Source organism: Heterocephalus glaber, unplaced genomic scaffold (assembly GCF_053883595.1).
Source record: "Heterocephalus glaber isolate CG9 unplaced genomic scaffold, H.glaber_assembly_v1.0 deba00000901, whole genome shotgun sequence".
Taxonomy (NCBI): domain Eukaryota; kingdom Metazoa; phylum Chordata; class Mammalia; order Rodentia; family Bathyergidae; genus Heterocephalus; species Heterocephalus glaber.
The window spans coordinates 13,935,216-13,952,018 of record NW_028258171.1 but is presented as its reverse complement, the minus strand read 5'-3'; the positions used below and the strand labels follow the sequence as shown (position 1 = coordinate 13,952,018).

Genomic DNA, 16,803 nt, shown 5'->3' with positions numbered 1-16,803 from the left:
AGTGTTTTAATACTTACATATTGATGTATTTTATACTACTTGTACTTTAATACTATGTAAATGAATATGGTTATAAATTACATAAGTTTTTCAATATCTACTTCACGTATATATTTTAATACTTTTATACTAAAAATAACTAATTTCTGGACAATATTATCTTTTACCATATTAAATTAACAACTAAATTACATCAAAATAGATTAAGTAGTTGACATTTCCATTTGTTGAAATAATTTAAAATTTTCTGTGCTCTAAAAATGCAAAGTGAGTAACTTCTACAGAGAACATTTATTTGCCTGAGATGGTTTTTGAGTGAAATATTTTTTGGTTTCAGAATTTCTACAAGTGTGAAAGAATTAGAAAACTTTAGGAACTTGTTACACAATATTCATTAAGGAAAACTATTTGAAATAAGCCTGTTCTGGACATTGGAGGCCAAAGAGTGGAATTTCATTCAAAGGGTAATGTAATAGCAATGACAGTCTTCAGCCAAACATTTTATATAAGCTGCTTTTGTAAAAGGAGAATTATATTGTTGTCAGTAAACATTTTTTCAATTTTCTTGCGTATGTTTAATATTATTGTGAATAAAATACTTGGATAATGTGGTACAAATTTTAAAGTTTAATATTGAATAAAAGGATTATCAGATTCATAAATGCTAAAATCAGGTAAATGACGTTTTAAGTCTTTCAAACTAGAGTTTTGTATAAGAAGTGTAATAAAAATAAGACTATGGCAAATGTGACAAATGTTTAATAGGAAAATACTAGGGAGGCTCATGAATGACTCATAATTAACATAGAATTTTTCAGTACATTCAGGGTTGTCATATTTAGCAAATAAAAATGCAGAATGCCCAGTTAGAATTGAATTTCAGATAAATAACTAGTTTACTTGAAAATATATTGCATGTGATATTTGAGACATACTTAGAAAGTATTCATTATTTGTTTGGAATTCAAATTTAACTGAAGGTCCTGTGTTTTATCTGACAACCCTCAAGTACACTGGTATGAAAACCATCACTTTTTACAGTTAAATTGCTATTTTGACTTGGTTGTTTGAGCATGTCAGATTGAGAACAGCTGGAAGTCATAGATTTGTAAGCATTGTGAAAAGCTGAATATATATTTATTCTCATAATACTTTCCCTAATTTGAATAAAACTTTGGGGAATCTTTTTATTTTTTTATAATTTCAGATTTACAGAAAAGTTTCAAAAATAGTACAAAGGATTTTTACCCACATTCACCAACTGTTCACATTTGCTTTATGTGTCATGCTGTCTTTATTCACACATTTATTCCCTCAATCATTTAAAAGTCGGCTACACATACCATGCCCCTCTAACCCTACTCTATGTAATACTGAATAATTTTCTAGAATTGTTTTCTCAGAAAAAAATTCCTACAAATCTGTAACTGTAATTCTGTAAGCCTTAAAATAAGGAATCCTTTCCAGTTCCAACCTAAAGTTCTTTTTGAGTTTTGTTGCTCTTTTTGTTTATTATAGTTGTAGGTGTACAATTTTTATTTTTTTACATGAAGTTAATTTCTTTTGACTCTCTAGAACTGAACTGTAATTTTGGGAGGTTTTCATTAGTGGGAATTCTGATAAAATAACTGAAAGATTTAAGAATTAACACCACATGATAATTGTAGGGAAAAAAAGGTATACCTCAAAATTACGAACCCCCTTTATATGTCTTAGTAGGTATAATATGTTGAGATGTCACATTATTAGTAAATCAGGGTTTATTTATATAATATTTTAGAACTGCCACTTTACACTGCTAAATACTTTTTCTTCTGTGTCTCTTAGGCCTGGTACAGTGCCAAGCACATAGTTGGTATCCAATAAATGTTGAATGAATGTAATGTGTATTCAGCATATTTTAAATGAATAATCACAGAACAAAGTTTAACAATATGTGTTCTATTGTCCTTTCCCCCTCATTTTGTCTGGATAGGGCTGGGAAAAAAGACACTAACTCACTAATTAAGGCAGTCTTCTCGGAGATTCTTAAGTGATTGGTGTATATAAAACTTAAAGGACATTTGTACTCTGGAAATATGGCAGATGGTTTTAAATGGTAATTTTGTGTATATACCAGCTCTCATATGCCCCCCCTTAGCCACCAAGCTTTCTGAAAGAGTATTCTTACCTTCACTTTGCCACCTCCCACTTGCTCCTTAACTAAAAGCTGGCATTTAGCCCTGTGTCCCTATCAGTCCTTTCCTGTGAAGTCTAAAATCCTAATTCTAAATCCACATTTCAGTTCACAAGCCACTTCTTATTTGACTTTTTTCCTGCCTAGTTTCTACTGACAGACCCTTCTTTAAACAAAACAAAAAATTCTTTATTACCTTGGTTCCTTATATTTTGCTTGCTCCTAGACCTCTTATTTTTGGCCACTTCATTTATTCTTTAAATGTTATTTCTCAGGCTTTTTCATTGCTCTTGTCATAATCGGTATACCATCACCCTTGGGTAATTCCAGTTCAGTGATCCCTAATGCCTCCTCTTTAGCCCAAACTTCTCGGTCTGTCTCCTTACTGGATTGCACTTGTTCCACAGTCACCAGTGTGTGTGTCTTCAGTTGTTCTCCCACAACCTACTCTGTGCCTGTGTTCTGTACTTTAATTTCAGGACCATTATTTCCTAAGTTTTCTCAGCTCTTCATTCTTCTCTTCTCCTCTTAGTTCTAAGTTCTATTGATTTTGCTACCTCTGCCTTTCTGATATGTCACTGCGGTTGCATATTCATTGCGGTTACTGGAAGGACTACATGAACCTATCTTCTTATAGCCTGTCTCCTCGTTGCTTCACAGTGTTACTAGATTAGGCTCCCTAGATGCACTCTGGCAATGTTACTCTCTGCTTAACACCCTTCAGTCACTTCGTGAACTGTGTGGAGAGAGCCAAAGTTCTTAGTTCAGTGTACAGTCTTCTATGTCTTCCTCAGCCAAGGTTCTGATAAAGGAGACTTACAGTCCTTCAGATGCCCCATGTGGCCAACCCTCCATGCCTTGTGAATGGTGTACTGTTTGCATCAAGTGCCGTAGCCATCCTTTCTGCCCAGAAAATTCCATGCATCTTGCAGGCTCAACATCAGCATGTCTGAAAATTCCCCTGTTCCATTCAAGGAGAATTTAACGTCCTTTTGTGTCACCACTGTAATTACAACCTACCTCTATTGTATCACTTATTGTACTGTATTATTTTTGTTTTTTAAAGTCTCTTTTATTAGAATGTGAGCTCCTTAAGGGCAGGAAAAAAAATCTGTATTCACTTTGATATCGCTACAGCATATTTTTTGGCATATGAACATTTAATAAATATTTGTCAGATAAATTGCTTTTATTTTATTAGAAGTCATACCTTCACTCCCTTCACCTTATAGCAAAGATCAGTAGACCTCAAAGATTTGGAGACTTTTTGGAATCAATAAAGCTGAAATTGTATTCAAATTTTGTTGTGGTTTTTAGTAGGCCACGAAAGGGGTCTATTCAGGGTGTGGGGCCTTCCACGGAAAAGCCAGCTTCACTGAGCAGCTTCTTCAATAATAAAAGAACAGCCAGGGTATGGCTGCATGCATGGATTCTTGTTCAAGATTCTAAAGGGGCAGGAGGGTGGTGATATAAATTATCTCATACAAAGATTTTCTCAGCTTAATGCTTGAATAAATATGTGCTTTCTAGTAACATTGATATTTTTTAAAGTGTAAGGCATTTCCTATCAAATTGGTGTCTGTGAGATCCAGTTTAAGTAATGATGAGACCACCAAAATAAACTATTATTTGTAACTCCTGATGTTTTTCTTTTTTCTATGTAATACCAGAGTTCTTAGCCCATGTAATAGAAACTCAGTAGAGTCCATTAACGGAGATTAAGAAAACCAGACATCCAAATAAAAGCACAAACACTTTTATTTTTAACAGTAGTGTTTTGTTACAGTTGAGTGAAACAAATACATTCATTGGCCACAGCTATACTTTTACAACCAGTTGGGAACTGATTATATAGCTGAGAAACACTGTTAAACAAGAAAAAGGCAGCTATGCGTAAAAAACCCACTTTAGCTATAAATGACATCTTCCATAAAACTACAGCCAGCTATAATGAGTGGTAAGAGTTTTAAAATTAATGGCCACCTAACTGAAGTGATAAAAACAAATATTGCTAATCACTGTAGAAATACACACTTGAGCAACGAAATCCACTTTATAAATTAACACAAAAGGAAGGTTTGAAATTGTCATGTGCTTCAGTGCAGGATGAACAGGGAACTGGTAGCCCTTTGATTTTATAAGCAACTTTTGCGACCAAACTTAAAGTGCACCTAGTGCTTTGGAATTTTTAAGCAAAAACTGGGCCCGAGTTTATCTTTCTTTTCTTTGGTGATCTATTGTGTGAGATGTGTATAAAGGAGACAAATGCAAGAATTTAGGTACCCTAGTCATTGATAAGGATAAATTCACAAATCTCAAATTTAGTACAACCAACTAATGCAGCTAAAAGGATCAAGTTTTATATGAAAAACAAATTTTTAAAGTAATCTTTATCTGGACAAATAAGAACTTCACCTAGGGAAATTTTACTAGAAAAAATTTATCATCTTGAACCCAAGGGTTAACAAAGAATATAGCTCTTTTCAGATATCTCGAGATAGGTATCTAACATCGTCAGCAAAGTAAATAGTTGTGTTCTAAAAGAAATCTAAGGGCTGGGGATTTAGCTCAGTGGTTCCACCGTCTGCCTCGCAAGTGCAAGGTCCCAAGTTTGATCCCCAGTACCAAAAAATAAAAATAAATTAAAAAATAGAAGAAATCTAATAACTGAAAAAAACTATTATTGCAGTAAAAAATACTGTTATCTTAATACCATGGTTAACTCCTATAGTGTAAAATTTTAAATAATTTAGTTACAGTGAGAACTTGTTATAAACAAATGCCAAGTAACATTTATAACGATTAGTACACTTCTGATTGAATTTCAAGTCTTTTATAACATAAAAAGGAGAAATTTATTTTGCTTTGTATCAACCACCCAAAAGATAGAAAGCATTAGCAATTTCATTTCACCTACTCTTACACTTTTGTGATGTTACTGTATCAGTTATTAAAACTTGAAAGAGATTTTAAGTAAAAATAGAAATAAAATGACTTTCTAACCAAAGTAGAAGACAGAAAAATTAGTTCCAATTCTGAAGAAACAGATTAGAGAATTTTATAAGATTAGTTATCTTTAAGCAAGTTGTGACTTTAGATGTTGTCTCTTGCCTTGGCATTCTGAGGTATTCAGCATCTACTTTCCATATAGACATTGGTAGAAAGTGCATTTTAAAATTCTGTTTTGTCCTAGCCATATAATATATATATATATATATATATATATATACCGTATTATATATACGAATGACTTGGGATAGGAAATTCAACACGATTTTAATGTATTTCTAGAAGAATTCCAGTATTGTTCATCTCTGGTTTTATACTTAACAAGTTTATACATTTTAAGTTTGCTCATTTCATCCAGTGCTGGAATTAATTTGATTTCGGTTTAATTTTTTGCCCAAATTCAAGGTATAAAACTGAAAACTAAAGGAGTTATATGTCTTACAAAGTATTGCACTTTAGTTACTACAATAATGTACCATGACTTAATTTACCTGAGGACAGTCCTGATTCAATAGGTAAGATCAGTTATATCTTGTTTCAGATAAATCCAATGCTTTTGAAAGTGTATCTTGTTTTAACTTAGAATCGTACATTTTATGAAAATTCTTAAATGCATCTGTAAACTTGTTTAGTCCCAAGAAGTATCTACCAAAATCTCCCTATGTAAAAGTTACTATTGCTTTCTTGAAGAATCATGCTTAAACTATTATATGCTGTATATCTTAATCATACAAAATAATACCAATTCTACTCAAAGTAGCCACACAATTTTCACCATTATTTTCCTCTTGAAGAAATTACTGTGGCTTTCCAAAGAACACTGCTGCTCATCACTGTAAAAGATTACTGCTAAAAGTCATTGTTTGAATAATTTCAATTAGTATTTTAAAATCATGCTTCAAAGAACTGTCTTCAATAATTACATATTTTAGTAGATTTTTGAGGAAGATGATACATTTTTATGCTTTAACTGCACTACTCACACTCCAAAACTGTAACTGGGGAAGGATTCCAGACCTAGTACACCAATGAATGTATAGGCTTTGATTTTTGTAGAAAAATTGCCTTCCAATTTGGTGTATGATAATATTACAGTGTAAACACTGGAGTATGACCTTGGGGACTGCAATGTACTCTTTCAGAACAAAGGTAAAAGTGCAAATACGCATTTCATGTTCCAAAGTCAGGATGTTTGGAGGAAATCAAGTGTCTTAAGATCTAATCTTTTCTCTTACTCCAGACTTTCCATTTTGCTTAACTATGCAGAGGTCAAAGGAAACAGCTGCGTTCCCCACCACACACAGCCACCTTTCCAGATCTTGTTCTCATGTTGCAGTGTTTATGTAGATGAAGTTTAAACACATTGAATATACACATTTCATGAAAAACTATTCACGTTTCACGACTTGGTAATGCTATCAGTTTTGTGGTGTCACATATAAGCTGTGGTGATTGTGCATATCTAAATTACTACAAGTAAAGAGCAAAGGAGCAGTATCTGCCATAGGTCCATTCAGGTGGGGAGTGACCGTGTATGTGTTGCTGCCACACCCAGTCATGGTGCCATACCAGCCCAAGCTTTGAGAGTTAGGTAAACTGCAAGAAAAAAGGCAAAGAAGCCATAGGACTGTCATCAGGATGTGAGAAGTCACGTGGGCATTTTTAACATTTTCAGTGAATTTTGAACAGTATCAAATACATTATTATATTGAAATATATTCTTTCTCAACATAATGACTTCCTACAAATTTAATGAACTTTACCTAGTATTTTTGATCTATATCACACATTACAAAAGAATACATGCCTCTCAACTGGTAGAATTTATAATAATAACAATAGTAAAACAATATAGTGTTTATTATGTACTAGGCTTTATCCCTACATGTATCTACATAACTGTTTGTATCTATATCTACATTTATTCTCATTTTGTCCTCACTACAACCCTAAGAGATAGGCTATCATCCCTACTTCACAGAAGAAACCAGCTCAAAAAAACAGGTTAAGTAGTTTGTCCAGAGGGAATTAAAATGGCCAGCAGTTACAGCAAGCTGAAATAATTATGTATGTATGCACTAAGGTTTTCTCTGTTCCCTGATAAATAGCTAATCATATGCCAGAGTTAAGGGCTTATAGTAGTTTTGGAATGGGAAGGATTGGGAAGACTTCCTATGGCATCCAAGCTTCCCAAGAGTTTTACCTAGGGTTTCTTTGTGGATTTGGAACAGACTAGGGATACAGAAACAATCAGTATAATAGTATTCCTTCTCTACTCATCCACCTCAGCCCCTCCCCAGCTCTGAACCAACAAGGGGTCCTGAAATTGGAACCATTTCACCCCCAAACATGTTTCTCACATAAAGGTAATAACTGTATAGAAGCTTCAAGTCAGATGGTGGCTCTTTATAGTGGAGGTTCCACCACACGTTTACGATCTATTGCCTTAAACTCTAGTGTTCTAGGCTCTTATTCATCAAATCATCTTCTTAACAATTAGGGTAAAGCTTAAGTTTGTTATTTTCAATCTCTGTCAGTACTAATTCAGGATACATGATTTTTGTTACATCTACCTTCCTTCTCTTGAACTTCCCAGTCTCGGCAAGTCATCATCACTATCGTATCGTCTTGGATTGTCGAAAAAGTAAGCTCTGGAGCTGTAACTGTGACTATTTATCATGCCAGCAGGAGCCTGTGAACACAGTGTTAGAGAGTACAAGAAAGGAGGCTAGGCTATAGTAATTGTTAGTTTTAAACTTTGCACAAAAAGGAAATCAATATGAACATTTCACACTGTTTAGAAATAAGTATTTGGGGATATTATAATATCATACCAAATTCTGGTTTAATCTCTGTGCTCGGAAAAACAGTACCACTGACCATGCTGGTACATGTTCCCACAGAAAGAGGACCATTCCAAATACTATGTAGTCTTCTCCACTTACGTCTTCTACACGAGCCTGTAAACAGAGGACAGGCAGAGCTGTTTTTAGTCCTGTTTTATGTACAAGCCTCACCATCCACAATTACCTTGTTTCTGGTTGGGAAAGTTAAAATGCATCAACCCACAAGCATAAAATTTTCTATATTTTGTGGTTTCTCATGTAACGATACTTTTCCTTTAAGGAACATAAAACGCTTTGATGTCAAGTAAGATTAAAAAACTGCTAACTTTTAATGGATCAATTTTTGAAAAGTGACTTTAATCTTGGAGGGTAAGGAGCTGTCTCATTTTGGAACCCTGTAGCCTGAAGGCTGACTGCTCCAGCTGCTGCTATGGGACAGCAGCACTCACCTTGAGTTAGGCCTGCAGATGAGGAGAACATGGAAAGCCACTCTGCCCAGCTGTCCCATCATGTATACTCTGGGGCCTAATCTGCATAGAAAACTTGTTTTTATTCTGACAGAGGTAGGTAGCGGGAAATGGGAAAAGGAGGGAAAACCATCTGCCACAGGGAAACATGAAAATTCCTTCTCCATAGAAAGGTAGATGGGAAAATGGTATTCCAGGATGCCTTGTATTCAGTACAAAGTTAATGAAAAGCTATGCCATATGGATAGGTCAAACTACTTTTAGGAAGGTGACGAGTGGTGGGAAACTGAATAGTCACAGCTAGATTACTGGGAATCACTACAGCAAGTACCTCGGCACCAAAGGAGCTACAAATTTTCTATTATTAAATTGTAATGCCAGAATTTTAAGAAAGTCACTATTTAAACTTCTAAAACTAAACCAAGAGTTAAGGTTGCATGTGGTTCTCAAGTAATTTTGTCCTAATAAAGACATAACCTATATTCACTGGTAATGATAGGCAATTAATTTATCTAGAGATATTTGAACACCAACCTTTTAAAACTTAGTAAACTAGGTTTTTGACCAGTAGGTTTATGACACTATTATTTGCAAAAAGAAAACTACTTCAAGAAAGTTCTCTTGGAAGAGTGATTTCAAGTATCATGTGTAAATGAAGATTCTTAAACAGAGCTTTAAGGATGATCACTAATGTCAGAGATTCCATAAAAGTATAAGTCAGACACTAAAATGTTCTAGATAAGGTTAACTGAATTATCAGGTGTATGAATTGTAGATTGGCAAAATGTGGTGTAGGTACTTACCTTATCTGAAAGATTATCCCAGCCATAATTAAATGGACTTTCTAATGTATCCTGAGATATGGTGATCACCACCAAATTATAGCAAGCTCTGGAAGAGTAGAGAAGAATGACTACAGAGCCCACGACGACAGTCTGGCACAGAGACATACCCTAAAAAAAATAAAAATCATCATCATGCTATTCTGCACATTTGTCACGGCAAGCTACTCATCCATGGAAAACAATGGTCACATCCTGGAAAGCATTCCTAGAAAGCACTGAGTGGACATCTGTTGAAATAAACTCTCGATTATCTTGGCTTACAATTCCTGTTCCTAGAATTACATATTGTGTTTAATATGTATAAGTTAATATGTATAAGTTCTTTGTCAATCTGCCAAATGGCAGCTGGAGGAAGACTTTGTTCTCCCAATGTTACCTTATTCCTGTAAGTAATACATGAATAGACAAGTTGGCAAAAGATCTGAACTTTAATTGATGCTAATCAGAGAGGTTGGATTAGTCATAAGAAAGAATGGAAAATAGAAGCATTAAAAGCATTAGTCCATTTGATACACTTAGTTTCCTATACAAAATTAAATAGAAATTCAGTTCCTAGACTATTCACACCATTCTGTTAGAGAGTTGATGTTAGTCCCTTCTTGAGGCCATTATGTTGATGCCAAAATAATCTAGAAACTCAAAGGTACTTTCAAATTCATGACATAAATTTACGGCTTTTACCATTTCCCCAAATATAGAAAGCCCTTCTAACTTCATGGCCCTCAACTGTGGTATACACACTGGAGCAGGGTGTGATAGCCACCTCTTGTAGATATTCTTAACCTGGGGGTCTGTATTTCAATACAACTGTCTTCCTTTGTAATCCTATGTATTTTATCTTGTGCATAAAAACCATTTTTCTGAGAAGGGAAACCACTGTCAAAGAGATTAGCTGCAAAATAACACTCAATAAGGTGTCATGAGTGTCATAGATTAAGGGGTAATTATGCCATTTATCACACGAAGTTCAGGCATGCTAGATGACCAGAAACTCATGGGGGAGTTCTCTACAAACTGACTTTTCTAACTTTCACAAAGATGAAAAACCTATTAGCGATCTGGGCCAGAGCCTAACTTTGGTTTACATTTAAACAAACTTTGTTTGCATAGTTCAAATACATGACAAATTTTGAGAAACAAATATACATAATGTACAAACTAATGGAAACTTGTACTTTGTTCAGAACTTTATTGAGTTGTTCAAATATTTGAGAAAATCATGACATTGACAACAAAATGCTTGTCGTATATGTGACCAATGCAAAGCACTTGTAACACTGTCTTTGCAGCTGCTCCACTGAAATATTTCTTTCCTTTTATTTCCTCTTTATATTAAAATTTTATATGTGTAGTACATTGAAAATCTATTATTTTCAGGATAGAAACAGGTTATTAAAAATATTTGTTACCAAAAGGGTACAGGGTTGAGAATCATTATTATAACTGACTTCCTGATGCGAACAACACATTTTAGAGGTTTATAAGAAGAATTAAAAGATAAAAGATACTTTGAAAGATATTGAGAGAGCACCTTCCTTGAGCTAACCTACTACAATAACCAAAAGTATCTGTGACAATAAATAAAACCCAGGAAAGATTAAATTTGGAAAAAATCAAGGCCAATTTTCTGCATATGCATTTTTATTTTTGTGAATCCCCCAAGATAATGTTAATAAAAAGTTAATCTAAAACATGTAGTTTTATTTTTTAGATGGGGTCTCATTATGTTTCCTAGGTTGGCCTCAAACTCCTGGGCTCAAGTGATCTCCCTCCTCAGCTATCTGAGTATCTGGGATTACAGGTGCAGGCTACCTCACCTCCCTCAAATTTAATGTTTTTATTAGTACATTTTTTGCATTACATACATACTGGTTACTTTCATTGTGGGTCAGATTTCATTTCAAAAGTACTACATTATTAAAGAAAGAGAAGAAAACACACCTGTAACCATTACCTAAAATAACCACAGAAGTTTATATCCACTGTTTTGAGAAATGACTACTAGAACAAAATATACTATAATATGGAGAGACAGCTTAACTTGTAAGTACTATAAAAACTTTTCTAAAAAGAGAAAAGATCGAAGAATAATACCAATGCAATTATTGAAACAAAACAACATGTAGCAAATTACATGCATAAAAATAAACCCACTGATGTAGAAAACAAAATAAGATCAATTCTGCAAAGGATTACAAAATTTAAAATTTTTAAATTAAAATTGAAAATAAGGATCCAGCAACCTTTAAAGTTATCAAAAGGTTGGAGAAAAGCTTCCTAAAATGAGTAGAATCAGAAGCAAACCATTCACTAACAAGCCATCCTTCAGGAGTGATTTTTCCTTCTTCCATCTCTGACACCTACCTACCCACCTACCTACCCTTTCTAAGAAATGCCATATGAGGGCCAGGGATTTAGCTCAGTGGTTTCACCGCCTGCTGCACAAGCACAAGGACCTGAGTTCAATCCCCAGTACCAAAAAAAAAAAAAAATGCCATATTCAGGAATAGAGCTACACTACACTTCTAAGCACTGTAATATCTATTTTTAACTAGATTTCAATATTTGCTTACAGATACTTTTAGAATACAGATAACCCAAATCTCTACCCAAATATAGAATACTACCATCAACCCAGAAGGTTCCCACGCACCCCTCCCCTCATCAGCCAACCCCTAGACACAAATACCCCTGCTGCTTTTTTGATAATTCAGTTCTGCTTGCTCCAGAACGTCACAGAAGTGGGAATCACAGAATATGCACTCTTGCAGGTTTCACTCGCCAGTATGTTTTAGGGTTTATTCACATTGCTGGATGTATCAGCGGCCAGTTCTTATCGCTGAGGGTTGACCGAGTGAGTCTTCCTGGTTTGCTCAGGAGTTTCCAGGGGTAAGCACTTAAAGTTAGTTCTGGAAAAAAACTTCCAGGCAAATCAGGACAATTAATTTCACCAATCTTACTGTATCATTATATGAGTTTGTTTATACAACAATTCCTGTATTCATATTCTGTTGATGGACAGCTTCTGGGAACACTCCTGTACATTTTTTTGTGGATATATGCTTTTATTTTGTCGATAACAAATACCTAAGAGTGAAATTCATGGGTCATATGATAGGTATAAACTCAGATATATTAAGAAATTACCAGAGATTTTCCCAATGGTTGCACAATTTTATACTTCCAAGAAAATATGAGAGTTCCAGTTGTTTCATTTGACTGTATAATCCTAGGGCTCACTTGGGGGTGCTAGTCTTTTCTGGTTATTTTTAGTTATTTTATTTTTAGTAATATTCTGGTTTGAATTTGTCTTACCCTGATGACTAATATAATGCTATTGGTTTTTGAATCTATTCAGATCTTTTGGACACTTCTAAACTGGGTTGTTATGGAAGTAATAACCATAGAAGAATGTCAATATATCAGACTTAATTAAAATTTTAAATTTCTCAGGCTGAGGATTTAGCTCAGTGGCACTGTGCCTGCCTTGCAAGAGCAAGGCCCTGAGTCCGATCCCCGGTACCAAAAAAAAAAAAAAATTTAAATTTCTCATCAAAATACTACACCGAAGAAATACAAAGGCAAGACACAGGTTTAAAGAAAATATTTGTAGCACATATATCTGACAAGGAACTAGTGCCTAGCTTGTACAAGATCTGTGGTTATTACTTTCAGAGACCTAAGAAATCTTTGCCTGTACTCAAGCTATAAAGGTATTCTCCTGTTATCTTTTAGAATCTTTTGACTTTTTCCATTTACATTTAAGTCTGAGATCCATGAGGAGGTTCATTCTGTCCCATATAGATATCCAGTTGCTCCAGCACTATTAGTTAAGAATAATTTCTTTCCCCATAGGATTACTTTTAGCATCTTTTTCAAAACAAACCACATGAGCATGGATGGATTTCTAAGCTTTCATTCTGTTTTCCTTCTTCCCTCCCTTCCTTTTCTTTCTAGTCACTGGGGATGAACTCAGGGCCTTTGCACTAAGCTACATCCCCAGCCCCTTTTTTATATTTTTATTTTTAGACAGTTTCATTAAATCGATAAATTGCCTAGGCTAGGCTGGAACTTGCAATCCTCTTGCCTTACCTTCTCAGAGTGCTGGGATCACAGGTGTGTGCCCCCGTGCCTCACCAACTTTTTTTTTTAATCTATTTTATTGATGGGCCGGGGATTTAGCTCAGTGGTTCTGTCACTTGCCTCGAAAGTGCAAGGATGCGAGCTCAATCCCTGGTACAAAACAAAAACCAAAAACCAAAAAAACCTACTTTATTGAGTTATGATTGACATGGAAAAAGCTTGTATATATTTAATGTATACAACGTGAGTTTGTCAACTTGTCGATTTCTATTTTTTAAAAAAATGCACGATAAAATTACACTTCAAATTGAATTCAATTTTTAGATTAAATTGAAGAGAATTGCTATCCTTGCAATCCTGTATCTCCCACTCCATGAATATGACATAGCTCTTCATTTATTTAGGTTGTCTTTAACTTTTCTAAGCAATATTTTGTAGTTGTCAGGATGGAGGTATTGCTTGGTTCTTGAAAATTCTTAAAACTATTGGAATCAACTTTAAAAAATTTTACCTCTTCATTTCCAATTTTTGTTTGTTTCTTCCTTTCTTTCCTGGAATATTGAATGAAAATGGTGGCAGCCAACAGCCTTGCTTGGTTCCCAATACTGGGGACAGAACATTCACTATTTAAGAATGCTATTATGGAGTTTTAAAAATAAATTTCTTTTTTTATCAAATAGAGGAGAAATTCTCTTCTATTCTCTATTGATTTATTTTTTAATTTTGAAGGGTGCTCAATTTTGTCAAATGCTTTTTCTACATCTATTGGCATGATTATGTGGATTTTTCTCCTTTGTTCTGTTCTCTTCATGGGATGAATTCTATAATTAATTTTTAAATGCTAAACCAATGTTCATTCCTTGATAAATCTCTCTTGGTCTTGATGTACTGTCCTTGTTATATGTTGATTAGATTTTGAGTCTAAATATAAAGGATAAATATAAAGGATACCAGCCTGTAGTTTTTATTTAGTTTGTAATATTTTTGTCAGGTTTTGGTAACAGGGTAATGCTGGCCTCGTGAAACCTGTTAAGAAGTTTCTCTTTCTCCCTCCCCTCTCCCTCCCTCCTCCTCCTCTTCCTCTTCTTCTCTGTCACTGCAGTACTGAGGACTGAACCCAGGAACTTTGCCTTGACCTGTTTTTTTTTTTGAGAGCGTCTTGCTAAGTCTCTAAATTGCCTATGTTGGGCTGGAATTTATCATCTTCCTACCCCAACCTTCCAGAATTCTAGGATTATAGGTGTGTGCCACCATGCCTAGCTCTCTTCTATTTTCTAAGAATTTGCTTAATATTGGTGTTACTTTTTATCTTTTTTTCTTTGAGAGATTAAGCTCTTGCTATGTTTCCTAGGCTGGCCTTAACTCCTGGCCTTGTGTGATCCTCTTGCCTCTGCCTTCAAAGGAGCTGGGATTATAGGCACATGCCACTGTTCCCAGCCTGTTTGTTCACTAAATAGAATTAACCAGTGAAACCAACAGGCCTCGAGTTTTCACTGAGGGAAACTTTTGATAACAAATTTAATTTCTTTAATAATATCAGGCTCCTCAGATTTTATATTTCATCTGCTGATTTCATTACTTTTTAAAAAAATGTCAACTGGAAATTGAATACAGGGCACCAGTTCTGCCACTGAACTACCTGCTCCCTTCCCAGTTGTATTTTTTAAAGAATTTCATTTCACCTAACTTGTCAAACTTGCTGGTAAAGAGTTATTCATAAGAGTCACTTATTTTTATTTTAATGTCTGTAAGATCTACAGTGGTAATCCTCTCTTTTATTCATGACACTGGAAATTTGCATTTTTCTTCCTTTATTTTTCTGTAGATCAAATTTGTCAATCTAGTCAAAGAATTAACTTTTGGGTTTAATTTCTACATTGTTTATTGATTTCTATTTTTATCTTTGTTACTTTAGTTCTTCTATTTAATTTGGCCTCATTTTATTTATTTATTTATTTATTTATTTATTTGGTACCAGAGATCGAACTCGGGACCTTGTACTTGTGAGGCAGGCGGCGGCACCACTGAGCTAAATCCCCAGCCCCTTGCCTCATTTTTAAAAATCCTCTCCCTGTTCTCCCTTCCCTAGTTTCTAAGGAGGAAATGTATGTCATTGATTTTATATCTTTCTTTTTTCTAACAGAGTATTTATTTATTTTTGGTACTGGGGATCTAACTTGGGACCTTGCACTTGCGAGGCAGGCGGTGGACCCACTGAGCTAAATCCCCAGCCCTGTAATGGAGTATTTAAAGCTGTATTTTCTCTCAAGCACTATTTAATTGTATCCCACAAATTCTGACATATTTTATTTCTTTAGCCTGCCTTCAGTTTCAAGTATTTTAAAATTTTCTTTGTGATTTCTTTTCTTCATATGCTATTTAGAATTATGTTGTATAATTTACATATATGTATAGAATCCATATATATGCAATTATATTGTTATTAATATTTAGTTGGATTGTGGCCAGAAAAAAAATTATGATTCCAGTCTTTGTGGATGTGTTGAGCCTTGTTTCAGGGTGCGCTGTTTCTGATGACAATTTCCATGCTGAATTCAAAAGATTGTGCATTTTCCAGCTACTAGACATCGATTAGTACAAGGGCATTGACAGAGACTTTCCATGTATACTAATGTTCTATCAATTGCCAAGGATGGGATATTAAAATCTTAAATTATGATTAATTTGCCTATTTTTCCCTGTTATTGGTTTCATGTCCTTATTTATGAATATAAAGTCTTTTTGATGAAATATACCTCTTTATATCTGGTAATATTCTTTCCTTCCTAATGAAGTGTATCTTTTTATATCTGGTAATACTCTTTAAAAGTCTATTTTATGTAATATTAATGTATCCTTCTATGCTTACCAAATGCATATTAGTTTCCATCTTTTTATTTTCAACCTATCTTTATAGATAATTACATTCTGAGAGCTATACATAGATGGCTATTTTTTTTTTTTTTGGTACCGGGGATCGAACTCGGGTTCTTGCACTTGCGCAGCAGGCGGCAAAACCACTGAGCTAAATCCCCGGTCCCTCGAGCAGCAGTTCTTAAGGTGTTGTCCAAGGCAGGTAAAGATAAAAATCAAAACTATTTTAAAACATACTAGGACTTTATTTCCCCTTTTGTCTCTCATTCTCTTCCATGTACAACAGAGATTTCCAGAGGCTACATGATAAATGATGATATCACTGTGTGTTAGGGTGTAATTATGTACATTTTCAGATTAACTCAGTTTGTTCTCTGTACTTTTACTGAATTTTTGCTAGTTTCTTTCAGTTACATCTACTATCCACTGAGTCTACTTTATCATTTAATAAATTTCATTTTGAAATCCTACAATTTTTCTTGTACCTACATGGAGATACAGGA

General features: G+C 34.4%; 2 protein-coding genes across 2 annotated transcripts in view; one reads left to right on the top strand and one right to left on the bottom strand.

Annotated features, from left to right (window-relative positions):
* The window catches only part of Ero1a (endoplasmic reticulum oxidoreductase 1 alpha), a 50,566-nt gene extending 47,091 nt beyond the window's left edge, over positions 1 to 3,475 (top strand). Inside the window, exon 16 of the mRNA XM_004835530.3 lies at positions 338 to 3,475. Coding sequence (XP_004835587.1) covers positions 338 to 398 — 61 coding nt within the window. The 3' untranslated portion in view covers positions 399 to 3,475. The remainder of the gene's footprint in view (positions 1 to 337) is intronic.
* A 441-nt stretch (positions 3,476 to 3,916) lies between these two features.
* Positions 3,917 to 16,803, bottom strand: part of Gpr137c (G protein-coupled receptor 137C) — a 59,668-nt gene continuing 46,781 nt past the window's right edge. Inside the window, exons 4-7 of the mRNA XM_004835531.4 lie at positions 9,302 to 9,451; positions 8,020 to 8,145; positions 7,759 to 7,877; positions 3,917 to 6,781 (exon numbers count right to left, since the gene is read on the bottom strand). Of these exons, the coding sequence (XP_004835588.1) occupies positions 6,604 to 6,781; positions 7,759 to 7,877; positions 8,020 to 8,145; positions 9,302 to 9,451 (573 nt within the window). The 3' untranslated portion in view covers positions 3,917 to 6,603. The remainder of the gene's footprint in view (positions 6,782 to 7,758; positions 7,878 to 8,019; positions 8,146 to 9,301; positions 9,452 to 16,803) is intronic.